Source organism: Condylura cristata, unplaced genomic scaffold (assembly GCF_000260355.1).
Source record: "Condylura cristata isolate star-nosed mole 26May11 unplaced genomic scaffold, ConCri1.0 scaffold00010, whole genome shotgun sequence".
In the NCBI taxonomy this organism is placed as follows: Eukaryota; Metazoa; Chordata; class Mammalia; order Eulipotyphla; family Talpidae; genus Condylura; species Condylura cristata.
Genome location: NW_004567111.1, coordinates 41201779 through 41222683, shown reverse-complemented (window position 1 = coordinate 41222683; position 20905 = coordinate 41201779). Strand labels below are relative to the sequence as shown.

At 40.8% G+C, this 20905-nt stretch overlaps 1 protein-coding gene across 1 annotated transcript in view; it reads left to right on the top strand.

Moving 5' to 3' along the window:
• FLT3 (fms-related tyrosine kinase 3) overlaps positions 1-20905 on the top strand; it is a 62097-nt gene that overhangs the window by 30999 nt on the left and 10193 nt on the right. The window contains exons 9-20 of the mRNA XM_012723383.1: positions 3341-3444; positions 4148-4256; positions 4499-4677; positions 5451-5557; positions 5641-5773; positions 5863-5967; positions 9271-9381; positions 10375-10528; positions 12922-13004; positions 14082-14209; positions 18512-18634; positions 20672-20783. Of these exons, the coding sequence (XP_012578837.1) occupies positions 3341-3444; positions 4148-4256; positions 4499-4677; positions 5451-5557; positions 5641-5773; positions 5863-5967; positions 9271-9381; positions 10375-10528; positions 12922-13004; positions 14082-14209; positions 18512-18634; positions 20672-20783 (1448 nt within the window). The remainder of the gene's footprint in view (positions 1-3340; positions 3445-4147; positions 4257-4498; positions 4678-5450; positions 5558-5640; positions 5774-5862; positions 5968-9270; positions 9382-10374; positions 10529-12921; positions 13005-14081; positions 14210-18511; positions 18635-20671; positions 20784-20905) is intronic.

The window sequence follows — 20905 nt, the reverse complement described above, 5'->3', positions numbered from 1 at the left end:
TATATAGGGTAATATAAAATCATCCGTTCCTCTCTCTTGCCCCCTTCTAGCTTTATCAAATGCAGGGCAGAAATTCAAACAGATGAGAATGCTTTTCAGACTGGCCGTAACCCCCAGCCCTTCTAAAACTGTCGTCTGAAGTAGATAGACTCTCTGGGCCCAGGGTGTCTTATGTGGTAAAGCCACCTCTGGTCTTGTCAGCTTTTGACTCTTGAGTTTCAGAAGCTCTCAGCTTCCCCCCCAGGTCATGCTTTGTTATTCTCTGCACCTGATATGACTTTGATACTTCCTTGCTCTTTGACTAAAGCACTCTTTATAGTAAAATTACCCCCCTGAGACACAGGAGAGAGCCTGCCCTTTCTCCATGCCTGTCTTCTAGGCGCTAAATGGAAAGAAAAACCCCTTGTACTTCGATTGCACAGAGAGATCATTCTTTTCGTAGCTGTAATGTGAATGCATCTTCTGAATCACCAAGATATGATTTCAGTGTAAACTCAGATTTCCTGATCTGCCATCTCATGCCAGCTGGTCATTTTTAGAAAAACTGTAAGGGAAAGAGGAAGCTTTGCATATCTCTGTCACTTCATTGGTTAGTCCCCTCAGAATTCCCAGAGGAGGTTTAGTGACCAAATTGTTAGCACTGCTAGGGTTAATTCTCATAAACAGGGACAGAGCTGTTTGACAGAACCTGCATCTTCACTTTTGAGTTGAGGCTGTCTACATGACCAACTTTCTAGCTGGAACAATAGAATCATTTCAGATGCTGTCTCATCAATACCATGGCAAACCATGCTGCATTTCAACAGCATAGACTAAAGAGGGAAATGTTTACAAAATATTTTGCTAAAGTCCACGTGATAATGAGTAGTCCAAAGGGGGGTACCATGACTGGTACTCTTGGCCAGCTACCCTGGCTTTTTAAAAATATTCACTCTTCTTTCTTTGCTAACATGCAGTGAGAAGGACACATCTTTCTCTTCTTGAACCTTCCTGCAGTCCAATCAAGGCACCTGGCTGCCTTTGCTTGTTGCCAGTCTTCTCTTTGCCTTGCCCTCCTTCTTTCCAGCATTTCCACTTCACCAATCAGTTCCTTGTCATTGTCCAAAAGTAGGTCAGAATTAGAAGTTCCCTATTTTACTTCTTCAACCTGTTTCGTTAACAAGGGAAACGGAAAAACAACAACCTTGTTAAATGCTTAGCTTTCAACTATATGAACTTTTGATAGATTCTCTCATCCCTGCACACAGTCACAGATGCAGAACACTGGTAAAAATGGTAAAAATGGTCTCCAAAGCTGTTCTACCATTTTCTGGTTGTGATTTAAACCTTAGGACTCAGTGGGACCTCTAGTCTCCTTCTCGTGTAACCAGTCTGGCTCCTGTCAGTTGCTTTTTCTGGTGCCTCCTGGGTTTACTTCTTCCTGTCCTTTCCCATTATCCCCACCTTACATGACCCATCTTCTCATGCTCTGAATTCTCAAATCTAAACTTCTACTTCTCCTTTCATAGGACTTACTACACTATCCCCTAACTGCTTATTTAGTAGTTACCTTCATCACCAAACTTCTGTATGAACAGAAACCTTATTTTTCTAATTCAACTTTGTATGCCTGACTCCTCCCCAAATAGGATCTGCCCACTTTCTTCTTATAAACATTTATTTATTTATGCATATAGAATTGGGGTACAGGACAGAGGTGCAGAGGCGGTGAGAGGATCCACCAGAGACAGAGTGGGGAGCAAAACAGGCAGATCAACGAAGTACACTGCTGAGGGGATCAGCGGGCGGGTCAGGAGAGGTCTGCTGTGCCACGTGGATCACCTCCCAGGTGGGGATCAAACTCATGCTGAAGTGGCTTTAGCTTCTTAGTGCTGTGCTCTAATCCGCTGCACCACCAGGGAGGGCCCGGATTTACCCCCTTTAATAGGATGAATGAATGAATGAATTCTGGGTGTAACACACTGCTGCCTCCAGACTTCCCAATAAGCTCTTGCAAACGACATCAGTGTAAACAAAAATACAAAATGAAAATTCATGGCATTCTTGTCTTGCACAGAATCCCGGGAATCTTCCTGACTTTTCCGTCAGGCCTAAATATTAATTATTAGGCTCGCCTTTCAAAGCCCTCATCATCTGCTCTCATCCTATCCGCCAGCCCTCTGTTACAACACTCCCACTGTGCTCTGCTCCAGTCAAGAGGCCTCTCTGTTACACTCTTGAGTTGTTTGAATTCCTGTCTCATGTCTTAAGTCTTGCTGTGGTCCCTTCCTCGAATGGCATTTCCTCTCATGAAACTTAACTCATATTCCAAAATTCAGCTCAAATCCTACTTCTGTGAAGCCCCCAGAACTTTTCTTTTCTATCCCAGCCTGTGCCTTCTCTGATCTTTAATTTATTTCTGTATCTACTCTATGTATGTAGGTTTTGTCCGTCCAGCTGGATTATGATATCTTTGGGGAGTGACATTTTTTAAGAGCTTTTGCATCCTACATAGCTTCTAGTTTAAGGCTTTTACCCCTAGTCTTCTTGTTTATATTTCTACCCTGCCTATCTGAGTTGTTTGTTTGATTGTTTGTTTGTTTTACTTTAAGTATATTTTATAGAGGTGACCTAATTAAATATCTCTGACAAACCTTAGATTTCTTCTTCTGCCATAAGGAAAATTTTGTTCAATACATGAAGACATAAATGACAAAATATACTGAGTGGTTGCTGAGCACTAAAATACATACTAAAATCTGCTGAGACTATGCAAAGATTTCTACATAAATTCAGTGAGTTGAGTGCTTACCACTGTTAATTACTATGAAAGTCAAATGTTGGTCATGGGTCCTTTTGAGGACCTAAGTCAGAGAGCCATCCTTTCAGAAAACAGGGAGTTATAGAATCTTCTACTACATAGGTCCTTCCATTTTTCTGGGAAGTCAGGTTAGTCCAGAAACTATGTATAATTGTTGTAGATTCATACATGTATATTGTTGTAGATTCCTGCAACAATAGGGAAAGGAATCTTTTTTGTCTCACTGAGGGGCCCCAGTCTAGATCACTGCTTCTCAATCTTCAGTATTATGTGATCACACAGAGATCATCTGAAATGCAGTTTCGAGTCAGTAAGTTTAGGGTAGGGCCTGAGGTTTCATATTTCTAACAAGCTCCCCCATGACACAGTGCTGATGCCTTCTCTCTTTTGACCATACTTTGAGTAGCAAGGGCCTAGCATAACTCCTTGTCCACTGAGCTTTAGTGAGTGAGTGTCTAAGCTTCCTCCCCCTGTACGCCATCACTCATTTCTCCCACCTCCTGGATAACCTAAGTCTGTCTTTCATTCTTTTTCAAACAGCATATCTAAGTTTTGCAACCATAAACACCAGCCAGGAGAATATATATTTCATGCAGAAAATGATGATGCCGAGTTCACAAAAATGTTCACTTTGAATATAAGAAGTAAGTTAAATTGTCAAGAAATTTGATTTTCAAGTAATAACTTTGTAATTATTTGTTAACTATAACCATAAAAAGCTAAGTAAGAAATGATATAGAAGGAATAACATAAAGTTGTTTTTATGTGCTGAAACATATTAAAATTTTGCTTTCATATCTACTGTCTTTGTATAGATAGGTGTAATTGTAGATATCAGTATCTATTTTTGTGTTCATCCTTTAAAGCAAAAAGACTTCCTTTACGTCCTTTCTGAATGTGCTTCAAAGTGGGAATTTTTTGACTTTAGTACTTTAAAGACTATATTAAAGAAAGGCTAAAAGTCATATTACCTGCCATTTATTTATTTATTTATCTAAATTTTTGTTTCTTCAAACTATATAAAGATGAGAGTACGATTTATTGGACTTTTTGCAGACTTTGAAAAAGATGTAGACATTGCAGTTACTTCTCTTGAAGTGAAAAGTCATTTTAAGGTGTCAAGTCATCTCCCTCCTATAGGATCTTAACCGTGGAAAAATGGTGTTCCCCAGAGATGTGGTAGGGTAGCCTGGATGGGTTACATGAGGAGAGGGGAAAAGGGAGTAACCAGCGACCTTGAGTTACAAGCCCTCCCAGAAGCAAAACTGTTAGCAGTGAACAAGCAGCTTATGAAGCTTCTGGAAAGTACCATATTACATGAGTTTTTTCTACTGTTGTTCTCTACAGGGAAACCTGAAGTGCGAGCTGAGGCTTCAGCAAGTCAGGCGTCTTGCTTCTCTGAAGGCTATCCATTGCCATCTTGGTCCTGGAAGAAGTGTACAGACAAGTCTCCCAAGTAATAAGGACATTTGTATCTCTTGTGTGGGAAGAACATAACCCTGCACCTCACTCCTATGACATAGCAGTTCTCATGAAGACAGTGGGAATGCTTATTTTCTGAGTCAATCATCACTTTAAATGGTTGTAGGTTATTTCTGAGAGCCTGTAATAAATGACTATCTTAGAACGGACTAGAGAAACCCTAATGTCCAATTGAGTCCCATCTATACAACTTCTCTGTCTGCCATGTCTTTTCAGCTGCACAGAGGAGATCACAGAAGGCATTTGGAATAAAAAGGCAAGCAAGATAGCATTTGGAAAGTGGACCTCCAGCAGCACTCTGAACATGAGCGAGGCTGTGAAAGGGTTCCTGGTGAAGTGCTGTGCGCACAATTCCCTCGGCAGCTCCTGTAAAAGAGTCCATTTAAATTCACCAGGTACACAGCAGTTGCCATTGTGATATGCCACCTTCAGGAATTCCCCACTAGAAGTTGGTCCTTCTCATTGCTATTATTTGGGGGATTTTACAAGACAGCATACGTTTAGTGCATGAGACAAGAAGGCTTCTGACTCAGACAAGAATCCCCACTGCACTTCCACTGTTTTGTATCTCAGGGGTGGAGGGACTTCAGCTCACATTCTGTGACTCACGAGTTGGAGTGACATAGCTAGAACCATGAGCTCCAGTGCAATAAAAATCGATTGAAGGATGGAACTCCAAACAGATCTAAGAAGTGGAGTCGTTCCCATTTTCCCTTTTGGTTGATGTTCTCATATCCCTTTAGCCTGCTGTCTTAAATGGTTCCTTTGTTTTCTAGAGCCCTCCAAAGTTAAACAATTCTAAACCTTCTGAACCTACTCTTTTGTTTGAATCCCGAGCATTGCCAAACTAACTTCCCAGCATTCTAATGCTGTTTTCATAATGGGAACACAGACTTCTTCTTTTACCTGACTTGAACATTTTGTGGTTTAAATAGATACAATTTTTTATAGCCCTAGTGTGATTTTCAAAATGGTTTCAGAATCATTTCAAACTGTCTGCATTGGAAACGATGTTTAGATGGCTACTGTCTGATTTTCTGTCGGGAGGGCAGAATTTGTAAAATGCAAATCATAGTTACTCCAAAAGAATGTGAGATTATAACGAGCATTTATTATAATACCAACCAGGAATTCTAACTCAGTGCTTAGTGACACTGTTTTGTTGCAGGTCCCTTCCCTTTCATCCACGACAACATTTCATTCTACGCAACAATTGGGCTTTGTCTTCCCTTCATTGCCGTTTTAACCATGCTAATTTGTCACAAGTACAAAAAGGTAAAGCAAAGGTAAAAATACAACATTGTTCCCTTTCTACAAAACTGCCTCTTGCTAATGGACTCATTATTTCATCTCTGAAGCAATTTAGGTATGAAAGCCAGCTGCAAATGGTCCAGGTGACCGGCTCTTTGGACAATGAGTACTTCTACATTGATTTCAGAGAATATGAATATGACCTCAAATGGGAGTTTCCAAGAGAAAATTTAGAATTTGGTAAGAATTGGATGTTCTCAATGCTTCTGGAACATTTCCTGTCTGTTGGAAAATCTTTGACATGCACTGGCTTCCTCTTTATTTTGCAGGGAAAGTGCTAGGATCTGGTGCTTTTGGTAAGGTGATGAATGCAACGGCTTATGGAATTAGCAAAACAGGAGTCTCTATCCAAGTTGCAGTCAAAATGTTGAAAGGTACTGTCAAATGGGAGTGATACCCACTAAAATGCCCCAAGATGGGAGCCACAGTCTCCTGCCTCTCCTTCTCGTCTTATATTTTTAAATCCTTTTTTTAAGGCTAAGATGGAGCAAGTTAGAGCTAGCATCCACTGAGTTATGAATAGAAAATAGAAATCGTGAATATAAAACCCCACCTCTTCCTCTTCTCTCTTTGGTTCTTGTTAACTTCAATATTTGGGAGATACTGTTGCTGTGGGTAGATGTTGTTTCTTACATTTTGACATAGGCTCTAGGTAGAAAGGCCAGTTGGAACCCTCTGTGTTCTCACTTCCACTTATTGCTCCATCCACTCCCTTCTGGCATCTAATACCTCACCTCCGTCTACTCCTTACCATCATTGCACCCCCAGGTGGCTTTTGTTAAGATGAACAGGAACCTTCAATAAAGTAAGATTAATAGGTGTTTTTCTGCCCTCATGTTATTTGATTTTTCGGGACCAATTGATTCAGTTGACTCTTCTCTGTAACTAAGCACTTTACTCTCTTGGTTTCCGCTCCACCCTATTATGGGCTTCCCCCTACCTCTCAGACAGCTTGGAAGCTGATTCATGGCCTTCTAATCTCCTCCCACTTTCACTGCTCATGCTTATGGCCGACCATCTCGACCACACCTTGGTTCTCATGATTGCCTCTTTCTCTGAGCTGCCGGTTCAAATGAGCTTCAGGTTCATATGCGTTTCAAATGCTCAGAGGTCCTAAAAGTCCCTTTAAGTCAACATATTCAAGCTGAACTCCTTTAGCCCTGGCCTCCATCCACACCTGTTTTCTCAGTGATTAGGAATTAACAGTGACTAGGAGTTAACAGTGACTCACATTCCACAGTCAGGCAAACGAGAAATCCAGGACCCTTCCTTAAAACCATCCCCGTCCTAACACCCCAAAGCTATTTCTTTTTATTATGATGATTATTTATAAATAATTGATTATTTTCCATCATTTACATAATTCTGTAACCTTGGGGCCATAAGCTAATTCTAACAGATTTCCTGCTTAGTGTCACCTAAGTTCATTCTTTCTTCTCTCTCTTTTTTCAAGATTTATTTCTTTATGCATAAAAGAACTGGGGTTCAGGCCTGAGGTACGGGCAGTGAGAGGATTCACCAGAAACAGAGTGGGGAGCAAAACAGGCTGCTGAGGGGAGCAGCAGGCCAGACAGGAAAGGTCTGCTGTGCCATGTGGGTCAGCTCCCTGGCCTGGGATCAAACTCATGCTGCAGTGGCTGGAGCTAGCTTCATAGTGCTGTGCTTTAACCTCTTGCGCCACCACGGAGGGCCCATTCTTTCTTCTGTTAATTCTATTACAACTCTTTGAGACCAAGTCTCTCTCTTCTGAATGGCCTTCCTAGCAGGTGCCTTATATGTACTTCCACCATCTTTTGGATTCTCTGTACCGACGCCTGACTGATGGCTATGATGTCAAGCAGATCATATAATTTTCTTATTTACCATTTACAAGTTGTTAAGAGTAGCTTTCAACTACTCTTGAAATATACTGTCTACACAGCCCTGCATGGTTTGACTGACATTCACCTCTCCAACTCACATGTCAGCTCCCAGCCCTCTCTCAGTTCCTCCAGGACATTATGCTCCCTCCCTCTCCAGGTCTTTGCACAGGCTGAACCTTCTGCTTACCCTTCCCGTTTCACACAACTTATCTCCCACTCCTCCTTCAGAGCCCTACTTAAATATCACTTCCTCAGGAAAGCTTTTCACACCACAGATGAGGTCAAGTTCCCTGCTATATGCTATCTGTTGGATCTTTTTCTCATAGAATTTAACACAGTTGTAATTAATATTTGTTTCATTTTTCAGTCAATGCCTTATCTGCCCTTCCATCTGTAAGCCTCATGCAGGAAGGGGACTTTATCTGTTGTTATGCTCTTTCCTTTCTTTATCCTTCTTTTCTATGTCCTTGTCCATTATTTATCTTTGCTCATTGTTCAGTGTGAATTCACCTGGTGAGTGTCCATTTTTTTCATATCACAAGGTACACATTTGGTGGGGTTTTCAACCAGCCCAGAACACTCCTACCTTCATTGCCCACATTGCTTTATCACATTATAGTTCAATTTTATTTTCTCATCTCCCTTTTCCAGGAGACTATACATGAACTCTAGAAAGAGAGGGCTGTGTCTTGGCTATCATATCATCCCAACTTAGCCTATGGCCTCGTATATACTAGATACTCAGTAAATACTTGTTTGATGAATGACTGAATGAAAGTAAGGTCATGGTAGGTGGAAATATCTTGGAAAAGTTAGCACACCATAAAATACATTTTTTTTCATGAGGAATAAATTGTGAGCAATTGAAAGCAGAAGACATGAAGTACTGAGGGGTCATAGTACTCATAGCCAATAATTTCATTCCAATTTCAACAATTTCCCTTGAGAGCTCACTCAAGTCACAACAAATAACATCAATGCTCTGGAAAAGCTCCCATCAGGACTAGGAGACAATAAGACCTAGAAATAGCTAATCAAACCTTCACTGAATATAAAGAAAGGTTGCTCAACCTGTAAGAACACGTACTAGAAGAGTACATGCCTGGAGCTCAGAGAAGGAAGTACAGGAGCCAGTCTTTTGTCGCCAGGGGCTCCGCTGTCACATTAGCCTCAATGACGGAGACCTGTGTGTTCTCAAGTGACCATTCACATATCATGCTTCTAGGCAGGATTATGGGCACAATTTGCCAAGCTAGCTACACTTTTTTCTAGGGAGAGAATGCATTGATCAGTGGGTCCATTTTAACCTGCTCAGCAGCTCTATTTCTCATGATCAGAATCTCTTGAGAAGTTGGTTAGTGGAGATTGGTCCCCTTTGACTACCTCACCACTGGACCTACTGATGAATTTAGGTTGTAGATCTGAGGACTACAGGCTGGCATAAACCACTCTTCCTGACATCCCATCTTGTCTCTTTATGACTTCAGCAGATCCACAAGTCAAAACAAATACTGTACATTTCTCCTTTTAGCATTATTATTAATTTTTATTGTGATAAAGCTTTTTTTATCTTGTTAAGTTTCATTTTGTTTTTTGAAAGTCAATTATAAGGACTTTGAGCAAGGCACATTATCAGATTCAACTTTTATACTGCAATCTTTGAAACTCTGTCTCAACACACAGGATTTTACTATTCAAATTTCATGTATTATTTTTTGCAAATAGTCATGAACTGAAGAAAATTTTAGCTTTTAAAATAAACAAAACTTCTTACTTTACTTTAATTTTGCATGTTTTATGTGGTTCCACTGACAGAAAAAGCAGACAGTTCTGAAAGAGAGGCTCTCATGTCCGAACTCAAAATGATGACTCACCTAGGAAACCATGAGAACATTGTGAATCTGCTGGGGGCATGCACACTGTCAGGTAACCAACTCCCACTGATGACCCAAAATCAAAAATAATTTAGAGATGGGAGGAGTAGGTAGAGGGAGTCGGTTGGATGGTGGTGGATGGTCATTAGATCTTGGGTGGCAGGTGTACGGTGGTAACATACCTTTTGAAGAGGTGAAGCTGTGTTCCTAAAACTTAGGCAGTGTTGTAAATCAATGTTATATTAATGCAATTTTTAAAAAATTAGCCAGAAAAGAGAAAGATGGACATTTGTTCTTGTACTTCCCTCTCTTCTCAGTCACAACATGGTCCCTAAATCTATATGGAATTAATATTGTGTGCTCTATAATCATACAGATCAATAGAGAGTCCTCTCTTTATTAGGATATGCCACATGATTCTAACCTACTTAAAAAGAATAGCACTGGTAGCTCATGCTATGGTAACTACTCTAACTACTCAGATAATGCAGAGGTGAGAATCACTGCACAGCTTGTGACTGTATTAATTGGGCTGCTTCTAGAAGGTGCAGCCAAGACAGTATGAAAACTTCATTTTTCCAGAGTTCAATGGAGCATGAACTCCTGTTCTCTTACTTCTACCTAAAATTTCTCAAATGTTGTGTCCAAAATTTGAGACAGTTTGCTAGGTGCAGAGACTTAAAAAGAGAGAAAATGGACCTTCTAGAGAATCAGAGTTATCTTCTCCCTCATCAGGCAAACAACAAATTAGCATGTGTCTACCAAGGTCTCACAAAGCACCTGGAATATTATTCCCAGATGCAAACAGGTGGTCAGTGGTCATTGGTGAGGACACATGTACAAAAAAGGTCAAGTGGAAGGCTACAGGGGCTGCAAAAAAATCTGAAACGGAATTGAAAGTGTATGAAGACCTAGAAGCGCAGAAAAAGAGATACTCTCCCAGTCAGGAGAGATGTGAGCGCTCCTACAGTGTTGTCTGCTGCATAGATATCTGAAAAGCTATATGGTGTTTGTACACCTACAACTAAACCTGTCACTATTTCAGGACCAGTTTACTTGATTTTTGAATATTGTTGCTATGGTGATCTCCTCAACTATCTACGAAGTAAAAGAGAAAAATTTCATAGAACATGGACGGAGATTTTCAAGGAACACAATTTCAGTTTTTACCCGACTTTCCAATCACATCCAAATCCCAGGTAAGAACCTGAATCAAGGTTTCGCGATTCTACATATAGAACACAAACTATAGTAGTTGAACAGACCCCATTGACCATTTCTAAAGGCAACAGATCAGCCAAAGACGGTATGGTCTGTGGGTTCCACATAGAAAGATCACTGATTTTTGCTGTAGTTCCTGTTGATTTAAAATAATGAGAGCTTTTTTCCTCACTATACAGTCCCTGTAGCTGAACCAATCTCTGTCTGTCTGTGCCCCAATCACACCCTAGATATGTATCTAGTTTTGGGAAAGGTGCATTATTCAGCCTTTGGTTAATATACATATAGAAGGAATAAATATTTTTTTCCAAAGCTCTTGACTCAGACCCTGGGATATTGCACAAAGGAGTTCTAAATTCATAGACTGGATTTTTTTTTTTAAATTGGAATGGATTGACATATGTGACGGGGACAAAATAAAAGTGGTGGCAATATTGTCCATGTGTGGAATTGTATGTGGCGTCTACAGGGATCCTGAGTGATTCTCAGTGCTGGTGAAATTTCTTGTTCTAGCATGCATGAATGAGGACTGCAGGAGTCTGGCGGGGTACTCGTCCTCATCCTTGGAAATCTCTTGCTAATTACTTGAACATCATAACTCTGAGAACTTTCTCTGAATGGATGCACAGGCATTCTGTTGAGGACAGAAAGATTCTTAATCCACAATACATTCCTATTTCCCTGCATATGTGAAAGCTTTGTCTTGTTCTAACAGACTGATTTGTCAGACTTTTATCTTTACCAAGGGACTTTTGGAGGGTGTGTTTGAGATTCCAGTTGTGTTTTCAAGTAAGTTCAGTCAGACCTTTGGCCTTCTAAGTCTAAGACAGAGACCAACATCTTAAAGCCACAGGGTCCCAACAGACATCCGTATGCACAGCTCTGTGCCATCACCTTTTACTGATCACATGGGTCACACCAAGCCTCCTTTTTTCATCCATTTCTCAGTTTATATTCTAAAACTGAGAAAATTCAATAACAATTTCATATTCTAGACCAGCGAGCCCATCCCAATGAGTCAGATATGTGAGTCTCTATAGTTGGTAATAAGTAGCTTTGGTAAACTTAGACCTTTGACTCACTCCAGTCACTTGGGTAATAAATACACTGAAGCAATAACTTTTGGAATATTTGTGGCCTGAAAGCATTAAGCCATTTTCAAAGACATGGAAATTGCAAATTAGAGTGAACTTGTATTATAAAATAATGAAATCACTATTTATAGATAATGCACACCAACTCCTCAGTGAAGAAGTCTATGCATGTACGTCCAATATACGGTATAAGCTATTTTCACTGTTACCATTTATTAACTTCACAAGAAAAAGAAATGAGATTTCCAAAGGCTAACTTGAGAAAAAGACTGATGATAAAATACTTATAGGTCTCTATGGAAAATTAATATTACGTGAAATGTTGTAAGGAGGCTGAGTTTAGAGCTAGAAGAATGAGGTATAAGTTCATAGTTGTGTTTTATAGCTTCATGATTCAGCAAATCATAGTAATTTATTTATTTATTTTTTTTAAAGATTTATTTATTTATTCATACAGAACTGGGGTATAGGCCAGAGGCTCAGGGACGGTGAGAGGCTTCACCAGAGACAGAGTGGGGAGCAGAACAGGCAGATTGACGAAGTACACTGCTGAGGGGAGCAGCGGGCGGGTCAGGAGAGGTCTGGCTCGCCATGTGGTCTCCTCCGGGGCAGGCGGCAGGCGGGAATCGAACTCATGCGGAAGTGGCTTCAGATTCTCAGTGCTGTGCTTTAACCCGCTGCGCCACCAGGGAGGGCCGTAATTTATTTTTTTATAAAATGCGATATTGACATCCAGTTTATAGAGATGGGTACGGAGTAAGTAGGCCCTTTGAACTACCAAACTCCATCCATACAGAAAACAAGGATCACTTTCTGACACTGGTTAGACTGAAAACTCCATCGCACATATATTTTTGATGTCCACAAAAGATAGACATGTTGATGCTGTGCTTTTAAATTAAAACCCGGCCCTCCCTGGTGGCACAGTGGGTTAAAGCACAGCACTGAGAATCTAAAGCCGCTTCCGCATAAGTTCGATTCCCGCCTGCCCCGGAGGTGACCACATGGTGTGGCAGACCTCTCCTGACCCGCCCGCTGCTCCCCTCAGCAGTGTACTTCATAGATCTGCCTGTTCTGCTCCCCACTCTGTCTCTGGTGAAGCCTCTCACCGCCCCTGCACCTCTGGCCTGTACTCCAGTTCTGTATGCACAAATAAATAAATCTTTAAAAAAAACAACCATTTATAACTAGAATTCAATTTTTGATGAATTACATTCATTTTTAATGAAATGTATATTCAGAAGAAGAACATAAATAATTAAATTTTTTTTTAATAGTATGCCTGGTTCAAGAGAAGTTCAAATACACCAGGACTCGGATCATATCTCAGGGCTCAATGGGAATTCATTTCAATCTGAAGGTAATATTTTATTCTAACTAGTAGCACTTTAAAATGGAAATGGATAGGTCCCTCTCTGGTGGCTCAACGAATTAAAGCACAGCACTATTGTGGCCATTGCAGCATGAGTTGGATCTTCAGCCAGGGAGGTGACCCACATGGCTTAGCAGATCCCTCCTGACTCACCCACTGCTCCCCTCACCAGTATATTTGAGTAGATCTGCCTGTTCTGCTTCCCACTATGTCTCTTGTGAATCCTCTCACCCCCCACACATGTCTGGCCTCTACCCAGTTCTGTATGCATAAATAAATCTCTGAAAAAATGAAAATGGATACAAAAGCTTTGTGTTAGCTATTTTTAAAAAGTGAGTAAATGCAAAAGCTTGTTTTTCTTTGTTAAGGTCATTTAGTAAGTTATATTAATATCTATTTGTTGTAAAGGTAGTTAAAAGCCAACAATCTACATGTTAAAAATTTTATGTTGGTGTTCAACTAATAAGTATTAAAGATTATTTTATTTGATCAGATATTAATTAATCCATTGTAAGATATTCAATAGATCCATCCTGTTACTTGATAAATGGAAAAGATGGTGAGCTCTGGAATTAGACTAAAATGGATTAACCTCTGGTTCTTTCAGTTTTTGACTGGACAACATTGGCGAAGTTACAATTTTCTCTCTTGTAATATGGGTCTCCCAGTACTTTCCTTATGGGGCTATTAGAATGATTAAGTGGAAAAACATTATGTGCACAATATAGGCCATAAAATGTGGTAGATTAGTGATCATTCTTTTCCCAATGTGACAAACTGCCGAGTGCAAAAAATCCTCTAAAACTCCTTCCTAGTCAGGAAGCCTGTGTCACTGTAGCAGCTGAGACTTTATTCTTCTGACCAGAAAGACTCTTTAGGTGACTCTTCACAGGCTGCACTGCTCTCAGCATAAATAAATAGGTTAGCTGGAACGCTATCAGGACAATGGTATGGTAGCTTATTTGTACATTTTAGTATCTTCTACTGCATAACATCCTCATAGATATTTAATAAAGTAACTTCTCAGAGTTTTGGGAAAAAATAAAAACCAGTTCTATCTTATAGATGAAATTGAATATGAAAACCAAAAAAGGCTGGAAGAAGAAGAGGACTTGAATGTGCTTACATTTGAAGATCTTCTTTGCTTTGCATATCAAGTTGCCAAAGGAATGGAATTCCTGGAGTTTAAATCAGTAAGTTCCTTTTAAAGAAGATACTAAGATAATTTTGAAAAAAAGTATATTTATTGTATTTTTTTCCTTATTATTTTAAACTTGTAGCACTTAAAATCTGCCTCCCTCGCTCCCGCTTCGCATTTGGCATCACCTAGAACTTTACCTCCACTGTGGGTTAATTGTAGTAAAGGTCCCATCCCAAGGTGTTCGTAGTGCTCCCAGATTGTCCAAAGTCCCCTGAAGCCTTCAGGTAAGAAGTTTTCAGGGATGTCTCCTGAAATGAGGCGCTGGTCCTTCCTAGGGCAGTTCGGGGTGTTCAGGACATGCTCTGTACATGGACATGCACCCAGGAAGGACAAGAAGCCTAAAATCCAGCATGTTCTGCTTGTCAAGCCGGTTACGCCAGACAGCTCTGTCTGGTCACTGTCTTGCTGGTCACTGGTGGACTAGCAATAGTCTCTGCAGAGCTAGCTCATCCCGGCGAGTCCCAGTTCCATTAAGCTGGAGCAGCAAGGAGCCCATGATAGCCTGTTTCAAACCATGGTCTCCACACAATTTTGTATTCTTCTATCATTGCCTTTCAGCCTGGCTGTTTTCTGACCTTACAAAGTTCTCACGAGGCTAAGTACATTGAAGTCTTTCCTCTGGCTACGCTCCCCTCTTGTTTTCTTACCATCATCTTCTCTTTTTCCTTTGAGTCTCCTATTCTCTTCCATCCTCTCTCCTCCACATGCTCCACTAACTCCTCTCTTTTTCCCTGAATTTGGAGAAACTTTTTGCTTTTTTTAAAAGCTACAAACTTCTTACATTGTAAGTAACTAAACCCACAGAAACATCTTGAGATAAACATAACAAGCGACATGTAAGATCTGTATGACAAAACCTGTGAAACTTTATTAGAAGGCAAAAAGGGCAATCTGAATAAACGAGTACTACTATGTTCTATAGGAGAAATGCCATGCTTGAAACAAAAAGTCAGTTCTCTCCAAATCAATCTGTGTATTTAATATGATCCCAGTTGGAAATTCTAAAGATCTTTTCCTCATGGATATTCAAAGTGTATGTACTTTGTTGGATCTTCTTTTCAAATGTGGGCATCTTTGCTCAGTAGCTAAGAAAAATTATTCTCTCTTAATATTTTCTTACCCCTCCTTTTAAGGAACATTCTTTTCTTTCTTTAAATTTATTTATTTTACATCATTTGTTTTGTGCATTTTTCTTTTTTTTTGAAGTTGCATTTTTTTTAAAAAAGAGTTACTTATTTATGCGTACAGAACTGGGGTACAGGCCAAAGGTGTGGTGGGTGAGGGGTTTCACCAGAGACAGAGTGGGAAGCAGAACAGGCAGATGTACTGAAATACACTGCTGAGCGGAGGGGAGCAGTAAGTGGGTCAGGAGAGGTCTGCCGCATCATGTGCGTCAGCTCCCTGGGGGAGGGTGGGTGGGGGGTGGACTCTTTCTGCAGTGGATTCCTCGATCTTCATAATGCGATCTTCATAATGCGGTGCTTTAACACTTTGTGCCACCAGGGGAACCCTTTAAAGTTGCAGGGTTTTTTTCTTATATTTATTATATTTATATTCTTATATTTATTATATTTATTATTTTTTTTACATCGTTCTTCATTTGTGCATTTCTTCATCTCAGTTGTAATCGCCATGGGCTTCCCACCACCAATTCACCCGTGTTGAGGCACATTCTGCTGCCTACCTGTTGCTAGATTTTCCCAAGTTTCTTTATCTAGAGATTACCTACACTTCTACCATTCTGCTTTCACAAGTATTGTTATGAGTCACTTCAAGACAGGGACAAGTTTGAGAAATGTCACTAGGTGATTTCCTTGTTATGCGAGTGTCGTCATGTACTTAGCACAAGCCAAGAGGACACAGCCTGCGGTACATCTAGGCAGCGTGTAGGGACCGCAGTGTGTACGTGATCTGTCAGTGATCAAAGTGTAATTATGCCAATGCATGACTGTTTCTGTATAGGATTAGGGGCGGGTGAGTATCTCCCCGACAGTCTGACCTGGTTAGCTGCTCATGTTAAGCCCATACTCAAGCTACTCATATGAGATCAAGGGACTCTGCTCTATTTTCTCCTTGGGCTTGTAATAGTAAGGTCATTTTGAAGAATTTCAGTTTCTTAGACCTCCCTAGCTTTTTCTGTAGGCTGCTACCTCTGAATCAGCTCATCACTCTCTCCTAAGCATTCTCCCCTGCTCCTCTGCTTGATACTCAGTGTCTTTCCTAAGCTCTTTGACTCCATCATACACCAACTGAGCACTGACTGTTGGCAAGCACAGTGCTAATGTTGGGATGGGAGTCAAATCTCATCGTGGAGGGAGGAGAGAGCTGGGCAGACATGCAACTCAGAGATTACACTGCAGCGATTAAAATTGTGTTCAAGTAAGCTCTGGAAAAGGGGACAGGGGGAAGGTACATCAGATCTGGGGCGGAGGGTAGCAGTGCAGAAAAGACTTTTTGAAGGTTCGTGCTTGGTTTAGGGGAGATTTTTGAAGGGAAAGGAAATCCAACACAGAATGTGGGTTATGGTAGGGGAAACAGAATTAAGAGGAAGTTTATTAAGAAAGGTGATGAGTTAAATGTTGACTGTGAGAGTCACGGGGCACCCAAGGAGAGCTTAACCCTGCAGAAACTTGCCATTTCCTATCTGAAGCTCAAGAGAAATGTTTGGGTTGGAAACAGAGGTTTGGGTGATGGTGGCTACATCCCTATATGTGAACGAAGTGGTTCATGAGGTGTGGAATGAGGAGGTGCAGCCCTGGGGGATGGGAGCAGGTTCAAGCACGAAGCCACAGGATGAAACAGGAATCACCAGTGCAGTAGAAAGACAACAGGGGGTTGCAGAATGCAGGGAAGGGAAGACCTGGAGGAGGAAGCCTGGCCAAAGAGTGTCAGAGATCATTGAGCCGTCAAGTCAGAGGGGGACTAGCTGGGTGCTGTGCAGGGGCTCCTGGGGCATGGCCAGTGCTGCTTGGACAGAACAGTGGGAGCTGGAAGCCAGGTTGCAGGAACCTGGTGGTAAAGTAGGTGAGATATAAACAGAAGCTGCTCGTGGGCAGCACTGTTAGAAGCTGGATAGGTAGGAGAGAGCCTGAGTGATTTCCATTTTTATGGGCTTTGCTTTTGATTTTTCAATAGAGCATTTTGGACCTTTGCTACTAGTGCCCTATCTCTTTAAAACTCTTCCTTCAAAACTGTTTGGAGGTTTCTCAAGCTGCTAAAAATGGAGCTTTCTTATGACCCAGCAATCCCACTCCTAGGTGTCTTACCCAAAAGACACAAAAACACTGATTCAAAAAGACACCTGCACACCCATGTTTGTTGCTGCTTTATTTACAATTGTAAAGACATGGTAACAACCCAAATGCCCAAAAGTAGATGACTGGATTAAAAAGATATGGTACATATATATAATGGAATATTACTCAGCAATCAAAAATGATAAATGCATGCCTTTTCCAGCAACATGGATGAAGCTGGAAAGGATCATGCTTAGTGGAATAAGTCAGAAAGAAAAGGAAAAATACCAGATGGTTTCACTCATAGCAGGAGCATAAAGGACTGGGGGGGGGGAAATAATAATGAATAACTATATACCAGAGACATTTTTTGGGGGTGGAGTGGGGAATGGGATCAAAAATTGGGGGAGGGGGGCGAGTGAACAGGACTATGGTGATGACTCACAGGTGAATTGGTGGTGGGAAGTCCACAGGGATTACAACTGAGATGGAAACAGACACAAAATGATGTAATATAAACTATTCATTATAATAAAAAAAATTTTAAATCTTCCTTCATAGATGACATTTTCTTGGCAGATCATTTGGTTTAATGCCACATCGTCTCAAAATGTTCCCTCCAATTTTTCTTCGTCTGTCAAACTTCATTTTAGTTTTTCTCTGAATATTTCTTTGATATGACTCCATTATACTCTACTTTTCAGTCAGCAAGAAGATAATTTTCTCCACACCCACCATAAGCATGCTGGAAGACAGCCTCTGGCAATGACTTCCCCTGAAGGTCTAACCTTCCTAAGAACCCTTCCCCTTTGGCCTCTGGGAATGACCTTTATGCAGAGAGGATGACTGCAGCCACAGTAGCTGAAAAACTGGTCACAGCGGTGACCCAACTTGTCACATCATAATGAGTGTCTGTGCCCAGTAAAGATAAGATACCTTGACGACACCTTGATCTTTTCCATCATCTGTAACTTCTGCTGACTTGAAACTAGAGGAAAGAGTCTACTCTGTGATGATACGCAGCATAGTAAATAATCCTCCAATTTCCTTCTTTATAGTGTGTTCACAGAGACCTGGCTGCCAGGAATGTTCTTGTGACCCATGGGAAAGTGGTGAAGATATGTGATTTTGGATTGGCTCGTGACATTATGAGTGATTCCAACTATGTGATCAGAGGAAATGTGAGAATGCTACTTCTTGCATATTTTAATTTTTTTAAGATTTATTTATTTACACATCCAAGAACTTGGGGTATAGGCCAGAGGTGTGGGAGATGAGGTGGATTCACCAGAGACAGAGTGGGGAGCAGAACAGGCAGACTGACAGATATACACACTGCAGAGGGGAGCAGTGGTGAGACAGGAGAGCTGTGCTGTGCCATGTGGGTCACCTCCCTGGCCCCGAATCAAACTCATGCTGCAGTGGCTATGGATAGCTTCATACTGCTGTGATTGAACCCCTTTTGCCACCAGGGAGGGGCCCTTGCATATTTTTAGACCATCATTTTGTGTTTTGCCTTTGTTATGGTAAATATCTGTACTCACTAATGTGTTTTGGTTTATGATAACACCAAAAACTTCCTCACAGAAGTTTGCTTTCTTATGCTTACGAAGGATTTTACAGCTTCAAGGAGCATCCCATTTATAATAAAAGTTGAGGGTTAGTAAGAATAGATTGATTACAACTTTCGAGTACAATCCATACTAAAAAATGTTCTTGTACCTATCTCAGCCCTATTAGCTATAAAGCAACTACTGAGTTATGTTTCCAATTGTGGGAATATGTGATAGCTATAATATAGCTTTTTTAAAATAATATTTCAATTAAATGTTTGTTAATGAATGTTTGTTAAACTATTACTGTTGCTCAGGGAGAATTCAAGACTGAATCTATTTGTTAAAACTAAGGACAATGTGTCATTTACTAGAACACTAATAGAACTACTAGATGATAAAATTGTATAGATAGAAGAGTATGGCTTTTAAGAGTTATGCCTGACTTCAGCCCTTCTTTTTGACTATTCATTTTGGGCTTTCTCTCTATTTCATTGTTTCTTCTTGTGAAATAATAACAGCAGAGGCTGACATAATGCTTACTCTCGCTAAGCATGATTCTAAGTGCTTTACATATATTAATTTATCTAATGCTCATGTACTCCCTTGGTGGGGGAGAAAACAGAGGCGCAGAAAGATAACTTGCCCTTGGTTACATGGCACAAAAATTAGGACATGAATGGTCTACGGCCCAAGTGTGGCATAACCACTATGGGATCGTGCTTCCCGCAGGATTATATACTTATTTCCTAGGGGTGTGGGAATAAACTAATAAAACCAACATGAAAGCACCTGTCCAGAGCAAACATCCAGTAAGTGTCAAAAATAAAATTAAACTGTATTCACACTAGAATCAAGTAATCATCTTCGCTGATCTCAGCTCTGTGCCTCTACCATCAGAGCTAAAGCCACAAAGATGAGGAATATACATGGTGGTGGTCTTATATGGGAAGGTGAACTCCATTTGCAACCATGTTTAATTCTTTTAATTAACCAAATTAACCTGACTAGCCTGCATGATTCAGTTTGTCTGTTTGAATAGGATTTTAAAAGAGTTTCTTAGGCTTTGATTTTACTTGGCAGATTAATCAGACCCAGCAAAGGGCTCCTTAGCCCCTGAGAAAGAAGCTGCTACAATCACTCTGCCCAGTTACCCACCCAGCCTGGGTCTTGATCCTAATCTGAGACTGTACCAGCACAAAACCCCTTACGTGCTTCTGGCTATTACTAAAGCCACAGAGCCCACTTGAATCATTTCTGGAAGTGATGACATATGCCATTCACCACATTCTCGTGGATGGCATTTCACCTACGTTCCTCCACAAACTGCTTTCACCAAACATCCCATGAATGCATCACTGCCTACTTACCTCAGGCCAGCTCGTGGCTACTCCTTTGTGGAAAGTGTCTCCTTTTAAACATACTGATTCCAAGCATGGGCTTTTGTTCAAGATGAGTTTTAAAGAAGTGCGGTTTTTGTTTTTCAAGGTTACTCTATTGGAATGTTAATTCAAAAGTAAAAAGCTTGCACTTGAAGAACAGGATTTTCTCAGTGAAGCATTGAGTGACCTTAAGAAAATAATCCATGTTATCACTTAGCCAACAAAAGAAAAGTCATGTTTGCATGTGGAAAATTCACCATTTGACCTCCTGGCTTTTGCACAGGCCCGTCTGCCCGTAAAGTGGATGGCGCCTGAAAGCTTGTTTGAAGGAATCTACACGATTAAGAGTGATGTCTGGTCCTACGGAATATTACTCTGGGAAATCTTCTCACTCGGTAAGTTTTGTAGTTCGCTGTCCTCCCTCCATGCTGGGTTCCCTCTGTCCCCTCCTCTCATATCAAAGAGGGGGTGCAATGTTACCTCACAGGCACCCAGAGCTTTTTGTGTTTGTGGCAGG